The sequence below is a fragment of the Macadamia integrifolia genome, chromosome 11 (assembly GCF_013358625.1).
Source record: "Macadamia integrifolia cultivar HAES 741 chromosome 11, SCU_Mint_v3, whole genome shotgun sequence".
Classification (NCBI taxonomy): domain Eukaryota; kingdom Viridiplantae; phylum Streptophyta; class Magnoliopsida; order Proteales; family Proteaceae; genus Macadamia; species Macadamia integrifolia.
The window spans coordinates 16,770,728-16,794,732 of record NC_056567.1 but is presented as its reverse complement, the minus strand read 5'-3'; the positions used below and the strand labels follow the sequence as shown (position 1 = coordinate 16,794,732).

The following is a 24,005-nucleotide window of genomic DNA, read 5'->3' as shown; positions in this document are numbered from 1 at the left end:
ATGTTGAGAATGGCAGTACCAAAAAAGGTTGGAAGATAACAGACTAGATACCTGCACTGCATTCTGATTGGCAGTAGGGATGGGTTTGAGAAATAAAAGGAACATCCACTGGCAGTTTTCAACTATTGATGATAGAATGATTTGGATATAAGAAAGCATCAAAATTCCCAAAAAAATCCCACTGAGGTTGGTAGTTTGCTTGTGTTTCTCTGACAGAATTGCTGTTAATCACTGAATTGTACATTTGATTCCTTTGTATTTTTAATAGCTACTTTTGTTATTCAAAGCCCCCATCACAATATAGAAGAAGATACCCAAAAAATAAAACCAGAAATGACGAATAAAAAATATCACAGTTGCTGTTAATCACTGAATTGTACATTTGATTCCTTTGTATTTTTAATAGCTACTTTTGTTATTCAAAGCCCCCATCACAATATAGAAGAAGATACCCAAAAAATAAAACCAGAAATGACGAATAAAAAATATCACAGTTGCTGTTAATCACTGAATTGTACATTTGATTCCTTTGTATTTTTAATAGCTACTTTTGTTATTCAAAGCCCCCATCACAATATAGAAGAAGATACCCAAAAAATAAAACCAGAAATGACGAATAAAAAATATCACAGTTGCTATGACAGATTTATAAATAGAATTATCGCTTAAAGAAATTAATTAACTGATTTTGAAACAAAGACAAACCTCAGACATTTGTTTTTGCCCGCAGAGAAGTGCACCTGTGGATGAAGGATTGTACGTTTGTTTGGCTCTATCAAAGGCAGCCTGAAAAAAATATTTTAAGTTAAGACGGGCAAAAAGAAAGCATATAAAAAATTCCGGAAAGTAGGCCATAACATCAACACATTAGAAGATTCAAAGACTACCTGTACATAGCCACGTTCACCCTCCCATCTATCATCTGATCGTGACAATACAGGCACAACCTTAACACCAGAAGATTCCCAATCCTTAAACCTATCCTATAGGAGGAACATAAACTGTAATCAGAAATACATGTATGGAAAGGACAAAAGGTACAGGTGTAACACATTTTCAAGAGGAAATTGGAAAAATACATTTATTCTACTATATGTCTAGGTATAAATACTAGTATTTCTGCAAAAAGGGCATGTTTGTTCATAATTATATAAATTGATATCAATAAGGACAAAGTATTTAATCCTTTCATTTTTTTTTGGGTCCTGCAAAGTGTCAGTTTGTTCATGCATACTCTGGAAAGATACATGTTTGCTATTCTTTTAGCACAAATACAAATATTTCTGCAAAAAGAAAATGCAGATACAGGCGTACAGCAATTACAGGTATACGATAAGCAAATTGAGTAACCATAAGATGGACCACAAACTCCAAATAAACTCTTCTGAAGCATGAAATTGCTGGTTCTGTTAGAATTAAATGGAGGCTTGTCAAGATGGTATAAGTCTGTATGGTGTTCATAACAAAGACCAGGGCTACCCTTCCACCTCTAACCATTAACCATTACCCAATATCTCGTTTTTGAGAAATAAGAACTGACAGTGACTACACGATTTTTCACACCTGGTAAGCCATTCTTTGAAGATTTCTAGCTCCATAATAAAGCCTCACATCTGATCTTTTTCTGGCACCGAAGCCTGACTCAATGACAGATCGAATTGGACTGCATATAAGAAAGTGAAGAAGAAGATAATCAGTCACTGAACAATAACATAATAACAATAATCAATTATTATAGAACTTCTTATCTTCATGTTTTAATGTGCTTATAGACATTTGCCCCATTTGATCATAAATAGATATACCATGCGGTAGATAACAAATAGGTAGAACTAACTCCGGGGAGGGGAAGATGCTAGGCAAAAAGGTGAATAAAATGATGTATCAGCTATAATTTCATTGCCGACGTAGAGTTTCAAATGAGAAGAAAATAATTGGGGACAACTGGAGCAAAGATAGAGAGTCTTAAGCCTTAACTTCGGAGGAGTAGGACTAGTTGTTTGGTTCATCCGTAAATCAGATTATAGGGCAGAAATTGGGAGTAGTTCACTAGCATTGGTTATTGAGCATATCTCCTAGGATTTTGCTCATACATGCCCCCAGGGGCCAGGAGAGAGGTTCTGTCTGTGTATGCATGTGGTGTATGTTTTAACTTGTGTTGCTTGGGAGTTGCTACTGCATAGCTTTCAATGTAAGTTTAGTTTGCCTGATGCAGGTGTGCTTGGGTGCTACATCATTTTTCTACATTTGAATGTTCACAATATTAAATTGATTTTGGGCTGTCCAAGCATTGATCAACACTTGGTAATTCATAAATTCTAGAGTTAATCAGTCTAATGGTAAAACTCAATCAGACCAAAAAATCATCAGAAAGGCATTCACCTTATTTTCCAATGTGGACTTCCTAAACCGAGGCTTGAGAGACCTGACTTCATGCATTGACATTAATATTTTGGTTAAACACCATGTTAACACTTTAACTTATTGTAAATTATTGTCATTGCTAAGAGAGAGAGCTAATCCCGATACCGGGATTAGCGTCAGCCGCTGGACCCGATAGGGGCAGCTCTGTCCTATTGGGTCCATATATGTGTTTTAGGGTTATTCTCTTGTAATGGGGGGCATTCTAGTCTTTGTACTTCTTATTTTTTATCCTTATATACTAATGATTCCTGCGATCAGCCTGATATACTGGACTGATCGCAGGCTGCTCTCTCATTGAGGTTCTCTACGGTTTCTCCTCTCTTTTCTTCCTTTTTCTCTTTTCTTTCTTTCTTTTTCTGGTTTTACTGATTTGGTTGCAGGAATCTGGGATTGTAACATGGTATCAGAGCTTCTGTAATCAAATCAAGGATTGACATCATCATTCTCTGTTGATCTCAACCCTGCACTACTCCTCTTTGGTGCGCAGCCACCTATTGCTGCTCCTACCTTAATTCTTTGACCTGATTATAATGATATAAACACAAGCAGGTCTTCCTACCACTGCTACATGGATTCAGCCCTTGTTCGGAATCGCTGAAGCCGATATTCAATTCTGCAGATTTTTAATGGCTGCCGCCCCTATGTGTGACTTGTTTTTGGCTGCTGCCCTATGTGTGAAGCTCTACTACTTCACGGTTTAATGTGCTGCTGTTTTACTACCTCTTTACATACTCTATTAGGATTTTGAAGCCTCCCTTGCTGCTCCCATTAAGGACGACATTACCCTACCAGCAGCATCTATCAGCTGGAAATTTTTATTTTTTTTCAGTTCCTTGGGGTCCGATTGCTCTTTGGCTGCTGTTTCTCAGATCTGGTTGATGAGTTCTTCTTATTTGGTTGTCTTTGCAATACATTCTTGTCATTAATTCTTGCTCTCATGGCTGAGACCAAGACTACCGCTACTCCTCCAACTACTACTCCTACTACTACCTCCTCTGCATCGGGCAATGTGAATGTCCAGATTACTTCTATCAAGCTTAAGGGAAGCTCGAATTACCTTCTTTGGGCTCAGTTAGTCAAAGTTTATCTGATGGCGAAGGATAAGTTTGATTACAATACCTCTGATCCTCCCAAAGAATCTGTCACTGGTTACGCTCAATGGCAGAAAGAGAATGCATTAATCTTAATTTGGTTATGGAATAGTATGGAACCAGATGTGGCTGCCAATGTCATGTTTCACTCTACTGCCAAGGGAGTATGGATGACTTGAAGGAGACCTACTCTCAGGAGAAGAACATGACCCGTATTTATGATATCTTTGAAAAACTGTTTCAGTTTCGCCAGTCGGACAAACCACTTTCCGAATATTACAGCACTTTCAGAGGTATGGTTGAAGAACTCAATGTCTTCCAACCCTTGACCACTGACATTGACAAGATGAAGGCTAAGCATAACGAGTTCTTCATCTCTAAATTCTTGGCTGGTTTGAACAATGACTTGAAGGCAGTGAAGGGTCCCTTACTTGCAGGGGATACTGTGCCTACTCTGAATGATACTTACTCACGTCTGCAGCGAATTACTTCCTCCACTAAACCTGATCAGTCTACCAAAGACAGTTCTTCCTTCTATACCAACCGTGGACGTGGTCACGGTCATAGGGGAGGTCGTGGGTCAGCTGGTCGAGGATCTGGTGGACAGCCCTCTGATCGTTCAGCTCGCCAGTGCACTTTTTGTGGAAAGCCCAACCATACTGTTGAGACTTGTTGGGCAAAACATGGCAAACCAGAGTGGGCAACACAATTAGCTAATCATGCAATGTCTGACAATGGTACTAACACAATGGCTCCAGTTGATCCTAAACCAACACCTTTTTCAGGAGATTTAACTACCAGTCTGCGCGATGACATCAATCAGTTGCTCTGGCGCTTGCACACTCTTAAGGCATCCTCTAATACATCTAATGGTGCGTCTACATCCGCTATTATTCTAGCCCACACTGGTACTTCAGCCCTTCTTGCTACTACATCTACTCCTTGGATCATTGATTCAGGTGCCTCTGCCCATATGACCAGTAAGTCATCACTTTTTAAGAATTTTTCTACTAATGCCAGTTCCAATTCTGTTATCCTTGCTAATGGCACTTCCACACCAATCCTTGGACATGATACTGTTTCACCTACCCCATCCATTAATTTATCTTTTGTCTTACATATCCCTCAATTTCCACTAAGTCTTCTCACTGTAAGGCAATTAACCCGTTCTTTAAATTACTCAGTAACCTTCTTTCCTTCCGATTGTGTATTTTAGGATCTTCACACGAGGAAGACGATTGGTGGAGGGCGTGAAAAGGAAGGATTATACTACCTCAATAGCAGTTGTCCTCTTATTGCTGCTGCTACGGCTGTTGGGGATGTTACTCATTTCCAATGGCACTATCGTTTAGGTCATTTGTCACTTTCTAGGTTACAACTTTTATTTCTTAGTTTTAAGTCTGTCCCTAGGTTAGAGTGTGAGGTATGTGAGTTGGGTAAACATCATCGTGTCTCTTTTCCATCTCACTCTGTGTCTCGTAGTCCGTCTTTATTTTCTTTAATCCATTCTGATGTTGGGGTCCTTGCAGAGTCAGTAACATATTTGGTTTCCGGTATTTTGTGACTTTTGTGGATGACCATTCTCGCCTTACATGGCTGTACAAGTTAAAGGAAAGATCTGAATTTTTACACGTGTTTCACAAATTTTATAATGAAATAAAGACTCAATTTGGCATTCCTATTAAAATTTTTCATTCTGATAATGCTTTAGAATATGCTCAAACTGATATATCTGAGTTTTGTGATACCCATGGGATGATACACCAAACTAGTTGTGCCTATACCCCACAGCAAAATGGGGTAGCAGAGTGCAAGAACCGACATCTCCTTGAGGTTGCCCGTGCCATTATGCTTCACATGCATGTTCCTAAACATTTTTGGTGTGATAGTGTTTTAACCGCATGTTATTTGATTAATCGGATGCCATCCTCTGTCCTAGCGGATAAGTCTCCATTTTCTGTGTTGTTCCCTAATTTACCCAGTTTTACTGTTCCACCCCGTGTCTTTGGGTGTGTATGTTTTGTCCATAATCTGCATATGCAGGTTGACAAGATATCCCCGAGGTCTACTAAGTGCATATTTCTGGGTTACTCTCGTACCCATAAAGGATATAAGTGTTATGACCCCATTACTCATCGGAATTTTGTCAATGCTGATGTGACCTTTTTTTAAGGTACATCTTTTTATTCTCCTCAGCTGTCCCAGTCTAGTCCGGAGTGGTCCTCTCCTTCTCCACCCTTACCCCCTCTTATACCCCTACCTGATGCTCCTAGTACCAGTGACTCACATCCCTTACAAGTTTATCAGCGCAAGAAGAAGACTAGACAACCAGGTGGCGAAGTCATTAATCTTGAAGATTCACTCCTTCCACTGCCGTCTTCCGCTGGTGAAGCTCCTCTTCCTCCTTCGCCTGATGACTTACCGATTGCACATCGTAAAGGTACACGTTCCTGCACTCAGAAATCCATGGTTGTGTACCCTATTGATAACTTTATGTCATTATCTCATCTTCCCTCTCCCATCCATGGTCTTGCACTATTCCTTTCCACTAACCCCATTCCCCGTTCCCATAATGATGCCCTCCATATTCCAAGATGGAAGGCTGCCATGGATGAAGAAATGGATGCTCTTGTGAGTCGTGGTACCTGGAGCCTAGTAGATTTACCTCCTGGTAAGGATCTGGTTAAGTGTCGTTGGGTGTACACTGTTAAGTATCATTCTAATGGCTCTGTTGAGCGGTTAAAGGCCCGTCTAGTTGCTAAAGGGTATACTTAGACTTATGGTGTGGATTACTTTGAGACATTCTCTCCGGTTGCTAGACTGAACTCTATTCGTCTTCTTATATCTCTTGCTGTCAACTTTGATTGGCCGTTATTTCAGTTGGACATCAAGAATGCCTTTCTGTATGGTGATCTCCAAGAGGAAGTGTATATGGAGCAACCTCCTGGTTATGTTGCTCGAGGGGAGAATCCAGGTTGTGTGTCACTTGCACAAGGCTATTTAAAGACTTAAACAGTCCCCTCGATCATAGTTTGACAAGTTTAGTGCCACCATTGTCACGTGTGGTTTTTCTCAGTGCTATTCTGATCATTCAGTATTTGTTCGTCGTAGAGGTGACAAGCTAGTGGTCTTGATGGTATATGTTGATGACATTATTCTTACTAGCAATGATGAGGCAGGTAGTTCTGAAGTAAAGGCTTATCTCCAGTGTCATTTTCAGACCAAGGATCTTGGTCATCTCCATTATTTTCTCGGGATTGAGGTGATCCGCTGCAAGAAAGGGATCAGTCTGTCTCAAAGAAAGTATGTTGTGGATCTTCTATCTAATACTAGGATGCTTGCATCCAAACCTGTTGATATTCCTATAGATCCTCACCAAAAGTCTGGTGTTGATGATGGTGAACCATTTCAGGATGTGCATAAGTACAGGAGTTTGATTGGCAAGTTGATTTACCTAACTGTGACTCGTCCTGACATTTCTTATGCTGTTGGAATTCTTAGTCAGTTCATGCAGTCTCCTCAGAAAGCACATTGGGATGCTATTGTCTGTGTTCTTCGTTATCTGAAAGGTGCTCCTGAAAAAGGGTTGATTCACCGTCCTAATCGGTATATGGATCTCATTGGCTACTTTGATGCTAATTGGGCTGACTCTGCTAGTGATCGGAGATCTACCACTAGATACTGTACCTTTGTTGGAGGGAATCTTATTACGTGGCGTAATAAGAACTAAGAAGCAGACTACTATTGCCAGGTCCAGTGCAGAGGCAAAGTACAGAGCTATGGCTCATACCATGGCAGAGTTGATGTGGCTGCGGTTGCTACTATTGGAGTTAGGATTTCCAATGACCAAGCCAATGAAGATGTATTGTGACAACCAAACTGCAACTTACATTGCTAGTAACCCGGTCTTCCATAAGAGGACCAAACACATAGAGGTGGACTGTCATTTTGTTTGTGATGTTGTACTGAAGAAGCTGCTTGAGACTCCGTTTGTTCCTTCAACGGACTAGTTAGCTGACATGTTCACTAAATCTTTGTTTACTCCTAGCTTTCACAGTGGTTGTACCAAGTTGAGCATGGGTGATGTGTATGCTTCAGCTTGAGGGGGAGTGTTAAGAGAGAAAGCTAATCCCGATATCGGGATTAGCTTCAGCCGCTAGACCCGAAAGGGGCAGTTCTGTCCTATCGGGTCCATATATGTGTATTAGGGTTATTCTCTTGTAATGGGGGGGGGCATTCTAGTCTTTGTACTTCTTATTTTTTATCCTTATATACTAATGATTCCTGCGATCACTGATATACTGGACTGATCACAGGCTGCTCTCTCATTGAGGTTCTCTGCGGTTTCTTCTCTCTCTTTTCTTCCTCTTTCTCTTTTCTTTCTCTCTTTTTTCTGGTTTTACTGATTTGGTTGCAGGAATCTGAGATTGTAAGAGTTATTATTGTTATCATTATCTCATCTATTGCAATGATAATTATTATAGTTGTATTGTTATTGTTATTGTTATTGTTATTGTCATCCTTGCAAATTATTACAAGAAGGTATCTATGGGGCATGTTCCATCATTGGAGTCAAAGACTAACATCTTCTCCACTAAGTCTTCCTCTTTCTAGCAAGAACTACAATTTGGTTGGATATTACCCACAATAATTGTTAAATGCTGATCAGTGGCAATTAGAAAGAAATGATTACTGATTAGGTAGAAAGTTTTGGTTCAGTCTGGATCCTATGTGAATGTAATGGGTCTTGTAGGTTGCTATTTTTCTTTTAGATACTTGGGTCATTAATACTTCACACAACGGCCAATAATATGTATATAATAAGGTTAGTACTTATAGCAGAATGCCTAAATGAGATCGTTCAGGACCAGTGAAGAGACTAATTTGTGGATTGAGGCCAAAACTAAGAAATTCAAAATGGCACTTCAATGGTGATCTTGCGCCGAGCTTGATCTTCATTTACAAGTTGAAGACTTGTATTCTAAAGAATCCCCATTTACAAGTTGACTCAAAAGAATGGAGAAAATTAGTCATATGAAAAGAAGATCTATCTGATAAGTAAATCATGAAAATAGAAAGAAGACTGAGAAAGAAAATGTGGTTATGAAAAAGAAAATAACAGAAACTCAATTCACACAAAGTAAAACATTTCACAGAAATATGCTCCATTTGTAAAATAAAGAAAAGGTGAGGCCAATGAGATGACTGCTGTCCAATGTATTATTGGGATGTGGATGCAAATTAAAGCTCGTATGGGAAGAGAAAATTCTTTGTGCTGAAAAGTAGAAAGTAACAGTAATATTGATAAATAGCTGGGGCGTGATAGCAGGCCATTAAAGGCAGAACAAGCAGCATAAAACTTGTAAAGGATTAAACAGAAGCTCATATAACAAAAGCTACACTTGGATGAACACCATTGAAGAAGTTACTATATTCTTCAAATAGAACGCAAAGCCATTCGCTAGAAGAATTAGCAGAAGCCAGAAAAGAAACTATGGCACTTAATACGAACTTTTTCCCCTTTTGAAGACTCTTGTAGCTATAAGAAATTCTTGCACACCACGAGCGGTATTGCAGGGTTCTTATGTACACCTGGTTCAGGAGAATTCGATTCTAGAAGGCAACTGAATTTGCAATTCCAGAACTAGTTCTTTGGCAATTCGGAAATCGGGATAGAACCCTGGGGAAAAAAAAAAAAAGATTTTGATGAAGAATACTAACCTAATTCCCGAGCCAGTGGCGAAAATAAGAACAGTAAGGTATTCCTCGGGCGGCGAGATCTGACTGATATCGAAACCTCTACCCATAACTTGGCTCAACTCAACCACATCGCCTCTCCCTAGCCCGCAGAGAAGCTCAGCCGTAGAGCCCGCGACACTCTTGACGAGAAACTCAAATTCTCCTTTCGACGTAGAGGTAGACGGCGGAGAGGCAATAGCAAGGAAGGAAGGCTTCTCCGCGTCGGACAGCCGGAGCTGCAAGTATTGCCCGGGGCGCGTATGGGAGGCAACTAGATCCGGTGAATCGGAAACGTCGATGGTAACGTGGAAGAGGTCTTCGGCGGCGGTTTGGACCTCAGAGAGAGGGGCTTGGGTCCAGGCGGTAGTGTCTTGACGGAGAGCGGCGGCAGCGACTGAGAGGTAGCGACGACGGTTGTGGCGGAGGTTCAAGTGGGGCAGGTTTAGATGGCGTATGATAGCCATGGGAGGGTGGGGGTGCCGATGGAGGTGGGCATGGGAACTGAGGTGGTGGTAACGAGGAGAGGAGAGAGTGAGAGAAGACATTTCTTGTGTGTTCTCGAATTGGATGTTTTGAGCAGTTCGCTTGGTTGGTTGGCGTTGCGCCGCCGCTAAAGGTGGGTGTGCGAGGGTACAGAACCGGAATCTATTACAATGCGCCGGCATGCGTACTGTAGTGGCTACACATCAAAGATCGATTGGTTCTGAACGTTTCCACGTGTCCAATCGGGAAGGACTAAAGGACAACTTAGTGGAGCCTGACATCCTGGCTTGTGGAAATCTTGAAGGTCCACGAGATTTAAGCGACTACATGGTGGTAACCGGTTCATTTCGGTTCGGTTCGATTCGGTTCTAATGATTCGGTTTGATTTCGATTCGATTCAATATATGAATCAGAACCTTATCGTTTATTAAAGACACCGTTTGATAATGTTTCTGCTGTTTCTAGAATTCGATTCAATATATAAATCAAAACCTTATTGTTTATTAAAGACACCGTTTGATAATGTTTCTACGTCTAGAAACAGCAGAAATGACTTTTTATGTTTTTAGAAATAAAAATGGATTTTTTTTTGTGTTTGATAAACCTGTTTCTCGAAACGTTTTTTGCAGACATAATACCACTAAAAAATCCAATAGTATCATCGGATGCCCAAAAGGGAGAAAAGGTTTGGTTGCCTCTTTTTAGGTTTAAATAGTGGAGAGATTTATAGGGAACAACAACCTTTTTTTTTTTCTCTCACATTTGTTTCTAGAAATGATGAAACAAGTCTGATTTGTTTCGTCAAAGTTGTTTCTAGAATTGTAAATAGGCATAAATTTTGATTTATGTTTCTATAAATGGGTGAAACGGAACAACTTTATCAAACCCTTTTTAAGTTATTTTTTCATTTCTGGGAATAAGAAAATGCACAAACGGCAGAAATGAAACGTTGTCAAACAGAGTTTCCGTTTATATGTTTCAAATTAAATTAATAAACGGTTTCAGTTAAATGATTTTTAAAACAATTCTAGATAAACAGTTTCATCGGTTTTAGTTTCAATTTTGTTGTTGATTAGAACTAACAACTTTGAGCTAATTAAGAATGAACCTATTTTTGTTGGATTTGCATTGGTCATTTCACATCCCATGTATATGTGGCGCAAGGGTTACTAACGAATAAAATACTTTGTCCCAACAAAAAAATAGTAATCTTGGTCTCCTTAATTGCTCTTTAGCTTCTCATTTACAAGATCTTTCATATATTTCATTCTCAAAGATTTGTATAGGAAACTTTTCCCTTTCTTCCCACCTCTTCTCTGTTATTGCCTTGACCTATCAATCTCAAATTAAGCATCTTAAAGCAGGTATTAGCCTTGTTCCGCCCCATATAATTCAGGTACGGTATGATCATCCATAAAATGAGTAGTGTTGTTATCTCCAATAGTTACACTATGGAATACTTATGGCCTTTTTATTGGCAGATCTATTTGTTTTCTAATTTGATATCATTTCCTTATGTGTACAATTTGTTAAAAAATCTGTGGAACCCTTTTGATAATGGATGTGTTTCTTGTGCAGTTACATTGGATTGAATCATCTCTTCTAATTGTCATTTAATTAAGCAATGTTTAACATCTGGTAAATCAAATATACTATGATACAATTGTAACGTTTTTCTATGTATGAGCTAGTACCAGTCATTGTGTGGAATCGGATTAGTGGTTGAGTGTTGATTGGTAGGCTGGGTTGGACGTAGACCGGTTCAAGAGTGATCCCCTAATGGGAATTCTGGTATTCGGTTAGCCGCCTTAAAATATAAAGACCAATGGGCCTCTTTACAATTGGGTCCTATCATGGGAGGTTCCCACTTGTATTCTATTTCAGGGTTAGTCCATGTTCCTCATCTATTTAAATGAAGCAACACCTATAAGTTGTTAACCAATTGACAATTTACATATAAAGATGAGCAGACAAAACTAACAATAAGAGAAAACTCATGGAAGAAGATTGCACAAGAGGGAAAAGCTAAAGCTTGTGGAATCTTCCCAATATGACATGGATCCAGGTATGTGTTAGTTAGATTCGAGATTGTATTATTGGTTTTGTTCACTAATCCGTCATATCGATCCTATAAATTATTCTTACAACCACCCCTTCACCATCATATTTGAAGGCATGTTTTTAAGTTTATAATATTATTTCTTTGTGTTTAACAGGAGATGTATTTTTTTAGAAAAAATAAATTGTTAATATTTTAATGGAAAATTGTATTTCCGCTTTTGGTTTTTAATAGGAAATAAAGGGTCCTTCTAGGCTTATTCTGCCTTTTGAAGTATAATAATTCTTCACTATTTGTCACTTGGCAATACATGTGTTAGTCCATATAATAGATGACTCCCCATAGATCTCAATAGCCAAATTTTAGTCTCAAGTAAGCAAGTAAAATTGCTTAAACTCTTATTCAAAGTCTTAGTAAAATTTCCAAAATATCATCAGATGAAGATAGATATAAAATACCAAATTATATCTTTTGTAATATTAGCTACTTCTACCCATACAAACATGCTCGAGCATGCTCAAATTCTTGCATTTTGTACAGGAGATGAAACTGAAGGTTCAATATTCTTATTAGGATGTGCTGATAACTGACTAGGTTTATTTATTTATTTATTTATAGATGATTAACTTCTCTTTTTAGAGAGAATGAATAATGATAATATCCCAAAGGGCAACAGCAATCTCCCACAGCTAGGTAGGGAATATCTGATACTTGGTGGTGCCACTTTTCCAAATGGAGTTTTGACCACTAAGTTGGTTACAAAATTTTTAAATGCATCATTGACTACTAACCCCATTGGATCCTTCAACAGGTGTACTTGCCCTTTTATCTTGCTCACACTGGTGACGATTCTTGTGGAAACTCCCTTTGCATCTAGAATTTAAGATATTTTTCCTAGAAACTCTGCAATGGAGAGATCCTCATGAAGGATATTGTGGGAAAATGAAAGCAAATTGACCATTTGTGTGCTTTCCGCAATGTTCACCCTGAGTCATAATGGCACTCGTTTTTCTGTTGCGAGTTTACTAGACAGATCTGGGCTGCTTGTCCACTAGGCCTAATTACTGAACGTTTTTCTGCTTCTTCTTTTTTGCATTTCATTATGTTATGTTTCAATAATAATTTTCGTTCCAAATGATGCTCAAATAAACTTCATTTCTTTTATGATCATAATTTGTAACTTCATTTGGAATTATTGGAATAAAATCATCATTAAATATGAAAATCTAAACCCACTCAAAATCCTCTCCCCGGCATTATGGTGGTATCATAACATTTTATTCACAAAATATCAGAGACAATCATCTCATCAGGTATTGCTCGACCTCTTGCAGCCCCTCCTAGCCTATTTCCTTATTCTGAGCCTACTTAATGATATATGTCTTGGTTAAGAATCTGGATCTCAAAATGAGTGGATGCATAATTTGCTTTCTTTATAAGGGAGAATGTCTCTCATCCACTATCGATTACTTAAGGGAATTCCTCCTTAGGGCTCAATAGATGCAGCTGAATAGATGGGAGGTTAAAAGATGTGTGGACAAATTCGGATGATCTTTATAGGCTCTTTTTGGACTTTACAACCATTTCATGGCCTTGGAGTGTAATCCCTTTTTTTTAGATGTTTATAAATACTATAACTAACATCACTCTTATGCTCAGGCTTATGAAGGAACCGATTGTCATTTTGGCCAGTATAACTCTCAAAGTGATGAATGGGAGGCATAACCTTAGTATTTGTAACCTGGATTGTGCTACTTTGATGCCCCTTTTATAATTCTGATTTTCTTTTCCCAAAAAAAAAAGAGCAAGGGAACAAAAAGAAATACAAAGAGGGAAAATAAGGAACAAAGCTAGAGTCATTGGGGGGATGTTGGTGCTCTAACAGATTTATCACTAGCACTAGCCTCAAACTTCCATGAACCAAAGTCATGTGTAGCATATCTTGTAGCTCCAATTTCTGAGGGGATCATAGAGACAAAGGTGCATGTGACAAGGCTGAGGATCTGGAAGGTTCATCTATGATCCAAAACAGACCGGTAACAAGTATGGTTTTAGAGTTGATTGGTGACAGAGGATCCATGTAACAACCACCATTTAGTTGAAATTAAGCTAAGTCGAATCATCAATGATCCATAATAGAGAGCCAAATCATAAGGAAATTTTATTGGTTGTGGTAACAAATATAAATGTATGAATTGGAAGAATTATATAAAATTCAAGAAAAAATAGACGTGTTTGACTGAGATGGACTAGTTAGATCTTGTGTGACTAGAATTTCACACAATTTAGTGAGTTTCAATTCTCTCGAGAATAATCTGACAAGAAGATGGATTGAAAGGTGTTTTGTTGAACCTACATATCCACTCCAATGACAATTGTGGGGGTGGCGTGGCGTGGCGTGGCGTGGGGTGTCGTCTGAGTCTGGAAAATTTATACGTCTTGTAGAGAGGACATGATATACTTATATTTTTACTTTTTGAAAGGCAAAAAGAACTAAGTTCGACTCCCACTAAGCACACCTTAGGCCATTTACATGCATTGCTTTCAGTGAAAATTGAATGGTTCTCATTCAACCACGATATGACCCCGTCCATGTGGGCTGTGAGTTATTATGGGCCTACAGGACTAGTCAGGCCAAAGGCCTGGTTACCCGTCATTAGCTAAAAAAGAGAAACATAAAAAGAAGTCTGAAAAGCATTGTGGCCCCCTTCGTCTAGACACAAGAAAAATGATAAAATAAATATAAAAGTCCAAATCGAGGTTGTGGTCATGATAGTGGGAGGATTTTGTGTAGTAATGATGATGTTGATGATGATCCATTATGTTTTTGACTTGGATACTTCGATGAGATTATTGGAATAGTGTCAAGAGTATTTTTGACTTCTTACAACAAGAGATGGAGGTCATTTTGACATCCCAATCGTTTATTCTCTTTCACCCTAGGTGCGGAAAAAACTTTGAGAAAATTACATGATTAACCACTTTTGGATTTTCTTTTACAAAATTATCCACCTAAAGTTTCAATTAACATAAAATCCCAAAAATCAAGTTTGAATTTACAAAACTACCCACTCAAAATTTCAGTTAGCAAAAATACCTGATTGTGTATGAAAGATGGAAAAGAATCATTGTTTTGGGTAGTTTTGTAAACTCAAACCTAATTTTAGGCTTTTTGTTAAGTGAAACGTTAAGTTAGGGGTGTCAAAACTTAGCCCAAATTGATAAAATTGATTGAAACTGACCAATAAAATCCGAACCGAACCAAACCTATCCTTATTGGATTGGTTTTGGATTGAGGTATGTTAAGACAGGCAGAAAATTGATCCAAACCAAACCGATAAATAACCAAATAGAAACAAAACCGAATGAAACCAATAAAAAAAAATGATTATGGGATTATAAATTGGTGAGCCCAAATCGATAAAATCGATTGAAACCGACCGATATAATCCGAACCAAACCAAACCTACCCTTATTGGATTGGTTTTGGACTGAGGTATATTAGGACTGACTGAAAATTGATTCAAATCGAACCGATAAATAACCAAACCGAATGAAACCGATAAAAAAAATGATTATGGGATTATAAATTGGTGAATTAACCATCCATTTCTTACAATATTTAGTGAGAAAATTTTGTATTGTAAGGGAAATTGTTACAAATCATTGAATATTAGGTTATAAATAGAGAAATTGATTTGTAAATTGTAATAATATTTCTTTTGATTTCTTTGTCCACTATAGAAAACTAGTGAAATAGTTAAATGAATGATTAGATAATAGGGTTTATTTTGTGATTTCAATATTATTTATCTTCTTAGTAATTTGTTATCCATTGATTTCAATATTAGTTATGTTTCCCTTACGATAATAAATCATGATTTAATCATAAATTTAAAGTTTTTTTTTTTTTTCGTCAAATCTTGTTACTATAAGTTATCAATGTCAGATGCATTATGGTTCAAGCTCAATAATAAACCGATATTAATCCGATAATGAAAAATCAAAATAAATTGAAACCAAACTAGACCGAAATTGAAACCGATCGAAAACTGAAGTTTCTTAACAAATTGGTTTTGATCTCCCTCATTCCTAGACCGAAATCAATTCAACCCGAACTGAACCGTCCAATTGACACCCCTACGTTAAGTGGATAGTTGTGTAAAAAAAAAAAAAAAAACCTAAAAATGAGTAATCATGTAATTTTACAGAAAACGTTTCCCCAAATCAGAATGTGTTTTTGACATGTGTCGTCAAAGAAATTGGAAAAGCGAAGATGCTGTATTGATTCCAATCTGATGGTTGACAACAAAACCCGTTTTGGGATGGGTGTACTTTCTTTGTTTTTGTACATTTGGAAGGAGGGAAGAATTTCGTTTCAGAGAGAGGGAGAGAGGAGAGCTCTGCCTCTGGTCACTGTATAACAGATGTTCAAAATCTCCCGCCAAACTCCACATCCGTTCCCTCCGTTGCTCTAACCGGCTACCGCCGGTGGAACACTTTATTAGTTATAAGTTCTTCCTTTTTTCGGCTCTGGTTTCCTTTTCATTTCTTCGTCTTATTTTTTCGGCCAATTCATCGTTTCTGTATGAAATGAAATCCGTGGGCGATGCTTGGCTTCTGTGATCTTTCTAGAAACTAGGGTTTTCAGTGATTTATCGATCATATTCGTCTCTGAAGCTTCCGCTTTTGAATCAAGACAATGAGCGCTGTGAATATTACGAACGTTGCGGTCTTGGATAATCCGGCACCGTTTCTCAACCCCTTTAAGTTCGAGATCTCTTACGAGTGCTTGATTCCTCTCAAAGACGGTATTTTACTTGTTTATTTATTTATTTATTTTCCATAGAAGATTGTTTCTTCCTCGTTTGATTCAAAAGTTTATAAGTTATCGGGTTCTTCATGTAGTTTTTCGTTTGTGTACAAATAGGGTTTACGAAATGATAATAAATTGTTTTTTGGAGTTTTTGTTATGCGTTATCTTTTGTGTATATAACTATTGTTTCATTTTAGTGAATTAGAATGGACTTTGAATTTGTGGGAAATCGGTCTGTTGCCATGGCAGGTGTTTCAGAAATGGAACTTCTAGTGTTTTTAGTTGAATATGTTTGAAGTTACGAACTGGTTTTTAAGGAAAAAGTGTTGGAAGATTTCTCGAGGTCTCCTCTTATTCATGCGAGTTGCTATTGTTTGTTTCCCCAGAGAGGTTTATAAAAGCAGCAGCTACTGAAGTCTTACGAAAATAGAAACTAATTTGGAAAGGTTTAATTTTAGGGCTTTCTCTCCCTCCCTTACCCTAAAGCATCATCACATATTTGCATTTCTTGTGTAACATAGTGCAAGTCTTCAAAGCAAATCGGCATCTTTTTGGATGCCCAATTGATACTTTTGTTTTGCAGGAATAAGTTTATGGGAAATGGAACATATATGAATGGTTGGTCAGTATCATAGAAACGTGAATTGCATGAAGTAGTGACAGTACAAATTTGAAATTGTGATGTCTATATGTATTTGGTGCAATATTAAGTGCATGTACATGTAATTTAGTTTTATGGAGTCATGTTCTACATTGTTGTTCATTTTGCATTTAATCATTTATTGGTAGATACTATATTGTTCAAGATTTGAAAATCTGTTCCATGTTAGCAGAGAAAAGTAGGAAGAGACTGTTTTATGCATCCAATGTCGGAGTTGGATTGACTAATTCACCACTTTTAGAAACAATGATATTTTTTGTAATGATGTCTTCTCAGGAAGACCAATGCATTTTTTTTTATCAGAATCAATAATTTATGATTATGATAAGTTGCACTGCTAATCTGTCCTAAAATTGTTGAAACCAAACACTTTGAGGAATTTTCTCCAAATGAAAACTGATTAACTACTAAAGCACATTAACTTTTTTTGGAGGAGCAAGGTTTGGAAACTTGACCAAAAGTTTAATGATTTTGAGAAAGAGTAAACGAGTCTTCCAAACCATGGCATCACTAAGAAAGTTTTCTTTTGCCTAATGTCTTATATATTGTATTAGATCATTATTGTTAAATGCCATAATTGGGGCAGCTATTTCTCATTTCCATAATTGGGGCACCAATTTCTTAATGTATATATGCTATCTCATATATGCCCTGGGCATTTTGTTCATAAAAGGTCCAAAAATATTGGGATGCTTTTGGACAAGAAATAAAAGGTGCTGTCCCTGCACGTTTGTGTGGAAAATGAAAGTCGAGGTTGAATCTTCTTATTAGGATGTGCTGGTAACTGGCGAGGTTTATTTATCTATCTATAGATGAGAAACTTTCTTTACTTGAGGGAATGAATAATGATACAACCCCCAAAGGGAAACAGAACCTCCCACAACTAGCTGGAGAACAAAAATAAATAAAAAGAGGGAAAATAAGGAACAAGGCCAGACTCATTGGGAGATGTTGGTTCCTAAACAGATTTATCACTGGATCACAACCTGTCTAGCAAAGTAATTAGCACCACCTGCCAATAGCATAGAAGGAGCCTCCAAAAGGAAAGAAGCTCAGCTCTAAGGAATCACCCTCCAATAAGGGCCCTCCCTGTCTACAAATCCATTGCACCTAACCAAGTGATCCCTAATGGTGTCACCATCAACTGATGGCCCCATGTTCCCAACTAACAACCATCAAAATCGAGCTCCACAAAATACTCACCAGGGTGGATCCACATCATTTTCAGTTGATTTTATCTGGGATTTAATCACCAGGGCCCAATTTCTGAATAAATTACTAGTATGTGACATCTCTGAATAAAGAGTCAGCTGTGGCATAATGCACCACCAGGATTTTAATTCCTTGGATAACCTGCTGTGCCGGAGAATAAACATCTATTAAAAGCCCGACATTCCTCTCCTCCCACAAACATTAGCTTGCTACCAGAATGGCCATCTTCCAAAGAAATTGCCACAGCTCTCAAAAGGAACAAATGCACTGTGGTCCACATAAGCTCCGTGACATCGCAAGGGAACACCTAATCTAACTAGGTTAGTTCTTTATACCCAATATTAGGGATACTGGCCTATGTGATGGATGTCATTGGAAGACAGTTGTTTGATGTGGTAGGGGAAAAATGGAAAAGTGATGTTCACCAACTCTTATTAATGGGATTATAATCCATCATTATAATAATCCGAAAAGGGAAAGAGGTCAGTCTATGCTATTGATGCAGATGAATAAGACGTGCCAACATTGTAGATTTATTGTACTTGCAAAAACCCTGTACAGTGCATGAATAATGGAACCATCTAAAACCTGCTGGTTTTAATGTAGAGAGAGGGGTGACAAAGACTTCCACACATGGCCAATTTGAGGGATGAGGATTCCATAAAAGAGAGTGGCCATTTTGAATTGGAGATTGAGGGATTTGTGGGTCTACTAACTAGAGCAATGACTCCTTGAAATATCTCATTCAGGATTTGATGCAGATAAATCACATATATGGGCTTATTAGGGACAAGCTTAGCTTTGGGTTATATATGTGTCAGGCCTTTGGGTTGAATGAGTTTCTATTGTAATAGGACACTGATGGGCCTAAATTATGTGTAGAAGGTAGGAATATAGGATTTATTTTTATAGTTTAGTTTGATTGTTTTATTTCATTAAAAAACAAGGGTGTACCCGATGTATGAGGCTCCCGCATGTGCGAGGGCTGGGGGTGAGAACTACCAGCCTTACCCCGAGAATGTCGAGAGGCTGTTTCGATCGCTTGACCACCAGATTGCAACATTCGTACCTTAACGTTGCGCGACCCTTGATTATTTTATTTCATTTAGTATTGTTATTTGCTTGGTTGTTAAGGAAAGGTATAGAGTTTTGTATGAATAAAACTCATATTCCTACTTTTTTCGATTGAGAGGAATGATTGACTGTCAATTTCGATTGAGAGGAATGGTTGGCTGTCATTGACAGCCCTACTATATTTATAATAAGTGAATAATAGGTACAAGTACAGGAATGCCCTTTATAGACAGATTTACCTTTATACCCATATTGCAACATTACTACGAGTTTTAGTCATGTGGGACACCTATTCTAGTTAGTTAAGAGAGAGTTTTAGTTACAAAGGACATCTATTCCTAATATGGATGGAGTTTCCTTTTCCTCTCTTTCCTATTGTGAGTACGCTTTTAGTTTCTTTTTGAAGTATGTAAGTCCATAGAGCACCCATAGATTTGATGGATAAAGAGATGGCTTCTTCTGTTCATTTTCTCTGCAATTCAGATTCTGGTCGTGACTCAACTACCATATTTGTGAGACTCAAATACTGCTGGTGGGATTCCAGCAAAGCTAGGTGGAGATCTGGTGATTATCTTTTCTTCGTAAGTTTTGTTATCCATTGATAAATTCTACAACTGAGGTCAGTTCTTACCTAAATTCCTGCATATTCTATTATTCTGGAAAATCTCAGTTTCTTATTTGTTGCTTCCGCTATTTCAATTCTGATTATATATCCTACATCCAGATGCTATTCTGAAACCTTCTAGTTTCCATGGTCTTAATTTTATATTACTACCAGGATTGCTGATTATTTCAGATTTGTTTCCTGATATTCAGTTTCCATCAATAGATTCTGTTTACAACATATCTCAGATTGTTGTTCAGTTTCTACTCTAAACTCTCCTAGCTGTTGTTACTTAATCTGAGTAAGTCTATTTGCTGGTCTGAAATCACCCCAGTTACTGATATTGATTCATGGTTTGAGAAGTCCTATTCCATCTACAATCTTCTGGTTTTGGATGCGGGATGTTGTTTTAATTTCTATGTTAAGGTTCAGGGAACTTGAAAAACCATATTTCCATGATGTCACATCTCGGAGTGAAAAGCCATTAAGTTATTTATGTTCTAATTGTTGATGTATCTGGAGGACCATTTTAGATGCATGTTTAGCAAGCAGTTGGTTTGCTTAAGATCTATTACTCCTTCATTCTTCCTTTATTTTTAAAAAGAAAGAAATTCATATTTCCCTTGAGTGGTTAAAATAGATCTAGGGGGACATACTGATAGGGAAGTTACATTTGTTTGTGTCATCCAAACTAAGGAGCATTTTTAGACTTGCCTCCAGACTTCTCTTTACCTTTTTTTTTTCCCCCTGTTTCTCTTTTTACAACTAAAATGGTTTTCCACCTTAAACCTGAAAGCCGTCAACCCATTGAATCGGTGCTCCTTTTCTTAAACTTCTGAACTTGATCTGGCTGAAGAGGTAATTTTTACTCAAGTATCTGGAAGAAAATCCCCTTCATGAACCTAGGAGTTTTTTCATAGTTTTAGGTTGGTTTTAATGTTTCCCATGAAGAAAAAGACCAAGAATGTCTAGTTAACGTATAGTCTCCCTTTTTGGGATTGAGGGGTGTCTAAGGAAGAGATTCTCTGTTTGTTGATAAGAGAAGCAAGCCTTGTCGAAATAGGGCCCTGGTAGAGGTGAAAATGCTCTCCCTATATCTAATGGACCACCTCTCCACCTGGTTATTCAGGTTGGTTATATGTCAAATTTTCACCAGTTTCCTAATTCCTATTGGGTAAATTATTGCATCAAATAGTCAATTAAGCAACTTGATTTAGGAAACTAGATGTCCACACTTCATCTCCCTCTCTCTCTCTCTCTGGAGCACAAGGCCCCTGCTCATATATAAAATTTTAGCCCAAACAGAGATTGCCAAGTGGAAAAATAGAGCTTTGGAAAACCCCAGGACCTGGGCAAGTGTGCAGTAACGGCCAGAGTACAAGTAGGCATGCATAGACATTTATGGGGGCATGCGAATACAGGTGATATTTTATGAATTAGACTTTGAAAGTTGACATGTGGCTATGGCTAACATACCATGTCCTCTCTATCTAACAGTAGGAATAACCACATCATTGTCTATGCAGTACAATGAGAGAGGGCTGTGTAAGAGCCTTTTTACCCTCATGCTATAGTGAATATAGAAGTGTTTTTAACCACCCATACACTTAGGCCCTGTTTGTTTGACGGAGAAAAGTGGAAAAGGTAAAAAGGGGTGGGAAATTTGTATTTATTTCCCACAAATTACCACAAATATGATTATTTGGATAAGTCGGGTGTGAAACGTACTAGACAAGTTCCTTAAATGCAATGATTATTGTCTGCTGATGTGGTACCTAACTTTTTCCCACCCCACTCCCAAAGTCCTACCAAATACTATTCAGGGGATATTTGATATTACATGTATTTTTTTTTTTTTTTTTAAATTTCCAGAGCTTAATTTTTTACTGATCCTTCTATGGTGAATTAATGATATTTTCCCACCAAGAAGATATTTTGATTGCTTCTTCTCTATTGCATTGCTGGCTTAATATCGGAACACAATTTTTTTATTTATTGAAAGATTGGATCAGCTCTTTTTGTTGTTTGTGTAGTAAGTAACACAAGCTTCAAACGTAGTTGCTCCACGGTTGATCTTGTTAACTTTAAGTGCAATCTTTGACCATTGCCAGATTGTAACAATATTCTACCTTATCATCTTGATACAGACTTGGAATGGAAACTCGTCTATGTAGGATCTGCTGAAGATGAGAGTTGCGACCAACTCCTAGAGAGTGTGCTTGTTGGGCCTGTAAATGTTGGCAATTACCGCTTTCTCTTCCAGGTAAATTCCAATAATCCATAAATTTAATCTTTCTATTGAGTTTTTCTCTTGTCAAACCATTAGGATTTAGGAGGGAAGTGAAAAAAATAGCTGTGTAAGTTTTTGACTGTTTTTCTGGTTTTCCTATCTATCACGATTGATCTGTATTTTTGTGGGAATTTTTGCCAGGCTGACCCTCCAGATCCATCAAAGCTCCCAGAGGAGGATATCATTGGGGTCACAGTGCTTCTGCTGACCTGCTCTTATCTGGGACAGGAGTTTATCAGAGTGGGTTACTATGTGAACAATGATTATGCTGATGAGAAGCTGACAGAAGAACCTCCACAAAAGGTTTTGATAGATAGGATACAAAGAAATATATTGGCTGACAAACCTAGAGTAACGAAGTTCCCCATCAATTTTCACCCTGAGACCAATGAGAATGGAGGACAGCAGCATCCTTCAACTGATCATCCTACTGAAACCAAGGAGAATGGGGTGCAGCTACCTTCATTACCAGATCATCCTTCTGATAAGGAGAAACTATAAATAGAAGTATATGCCAAATTTAGCCTTAAATTTTTTGTGAAGGTATGCTGCATGATTGTCATAGCAGCTGAAATGAGTTGGACAGTATCCGCAAACATATTCAGAATTGACCTCATTTGGAGGATAGTGTTATCACGTTTATGATACTTGAGTCATATGTATAATTATATTGTGTATTTTTGGGATGCCAATTTGTGGTTCACTGAATGGATGTTCTTTGTATGCTTCCTTGTCGGTATCGAAGTGGAAAAGGGAAAATCGAGGTACACGCACATTCAATTCACTTGAAATTGGCTACACTGGCTCTTGATGCTGATTGACTGTTTTGGATCACTGATTGATTTTTTTTTTTTTTTAGATTCTGTATCCCAGTAAAAGCCATATAGAAGGAAAATTTGTGTGTAAAATCATTATAGATAGGATCTTCCTTGAAACTTTTCCTTTTATATGGCTTCTTCCTTGAAACAAATGAAACCTTATAAAAATAACCGATGCAGGCCCTATGAGTTTGTTAGGCAAAGAGTCAGTGTCGTAGTTCCCTTCATGAAATATTTAAGTGAAAAAGTGAACACCACAGTCCTTTCCCCACCCAACAAAAGAAATGGTAGGGATCTCTTCTCTTATCAATTTGTTTTGATAGTCAGTGTTGAACTCAGTGTGGCATTTCTTCCTTTAGAAATTAATTGTCCTATTTGCTAAGTGAAAATTAGAAACACTTTTCATGGGGTAAAATACCGAAATGTAGTAATAATTGTTTCCATTTTCGGGTAAGAGTTAATACTCAATTTTTTTGTGTACTCATGTAGTCTCCCTTCCCTTGATGTTAATGATATTTTGGAAAGGAATTATCGACCACATACAATGGGGGCAGGAGTTCAGTGAGTTTAGAATCCAAGTCTTGAGTGTAGTAATGGGAATAGCCCTTTGATGGAAAACAACTTTCACGTTTGGTTAAGAAAGCACTTATTCTGTTGAAATTTCTTCATCGGAGAATTAAAAACTTGTGTGGTCCTATCTATTCCATCCCTCGAACCCACCACCCCCAAAAAAA

At 37.8% G+C, this 24,005-nt stretch overlaps 2 protein-coding genes across 2 annotated transcripts; one reads left to right on the top strand and one right to left on the bottom strand.

The window, feature by feature from the left end:
• Positions 1 to 663: 663 nt before the first annotated feature.
• Positions 664 to 9,959, bottom strand: LOC122093475 (fruit protein pKIWI502-like). Its single transcript, XM_042663823.1, has 4 exons — positions 9,237 to 9,959; positions 1,564 to 1,663; positions 888 to 983; positions 664 to 786 (listed from the first exon to the last, which is right to left on the bottom strand). Exons 1-4 carry the CDS (start codon positions 9,917 to 9,919, stop codon positions 679 to 681), a joined length of 987 nt encoding a protein of 328 aa, XP_042519757.1. The 5' UTR covers positions 9,920 to 9,959; the 3' UTR covers positions 664 to 678.
• Positions 9,960 to 16,167: 6,208 nt separating this feature from the next.
• On the top strand, positions 16,168 to 23,176 carry LOC122094088 (probable histone chaperone ASF1A). The gene is made up of 3 exons (XM_042664745.1): positions 16,168 to 16,607; positions 22,311 to 22,426; positions 22,595 to 23,176. Exons 1-3 carry the CDS (start codon positions 16,499 to 16,501, stop codon positions 22,952 to 22,954), a joined length of 585 nt encoding a protein of 194 aa, XP_042520679.1. The 5' UTR covers positions 16,168 to 16,498; the 3' UTR covers positions 22,955 to 23,176.
• The last annotated feature ends 829 nt before the right edge of the window (positions 23,177 to 24,005 follow it).

Bases quoted from the DNA above. Each gene is read 5' to 3' on its own strand.
- LOC122093475 (XM_042663823.1), bottom strand. From the start codon at position 9,919: ATGCCGGCGCATTGTAATAGATTCCGGTTCTGTACCCTCGCACACCCA. The intron at 1,664-9,236 runs GTTAGTATTCTT...TCTTATATGCAG, and splicing joins GCCACTGGCTCGGGAATTAG to TCCAATTCGATCTGTCATTG. The intron at 984-1,563 runs GTGTGAAAAATC...TTCCTCCTATAG, and splicing joins TTCAAAGAATGGCTTACCAG to GATAGGTTTAAGGATTGGGA.
- LOC122094088 (XM_042664745.1), top strand. From the start codon at position 16,499: ATGAGCGCTGTGAATATTACGAACGTTGCGGTCTTGGATAATCCGGCA. The intron at 16,608-22,310 runs GTATTTTACTTG...ATCTTGATACAG, and splicing joins CTTGATTCCTCTCAAAGACG to ACTTGGAATGGAAACTCGTC. The intron at 22,427-22,594 runs GTAAATTCCAAT...AATTTTTGCCAG, and splicing joins ATTACCGCTTTCTCTTCCAG to GCTGACCCTCCAGATCCATC.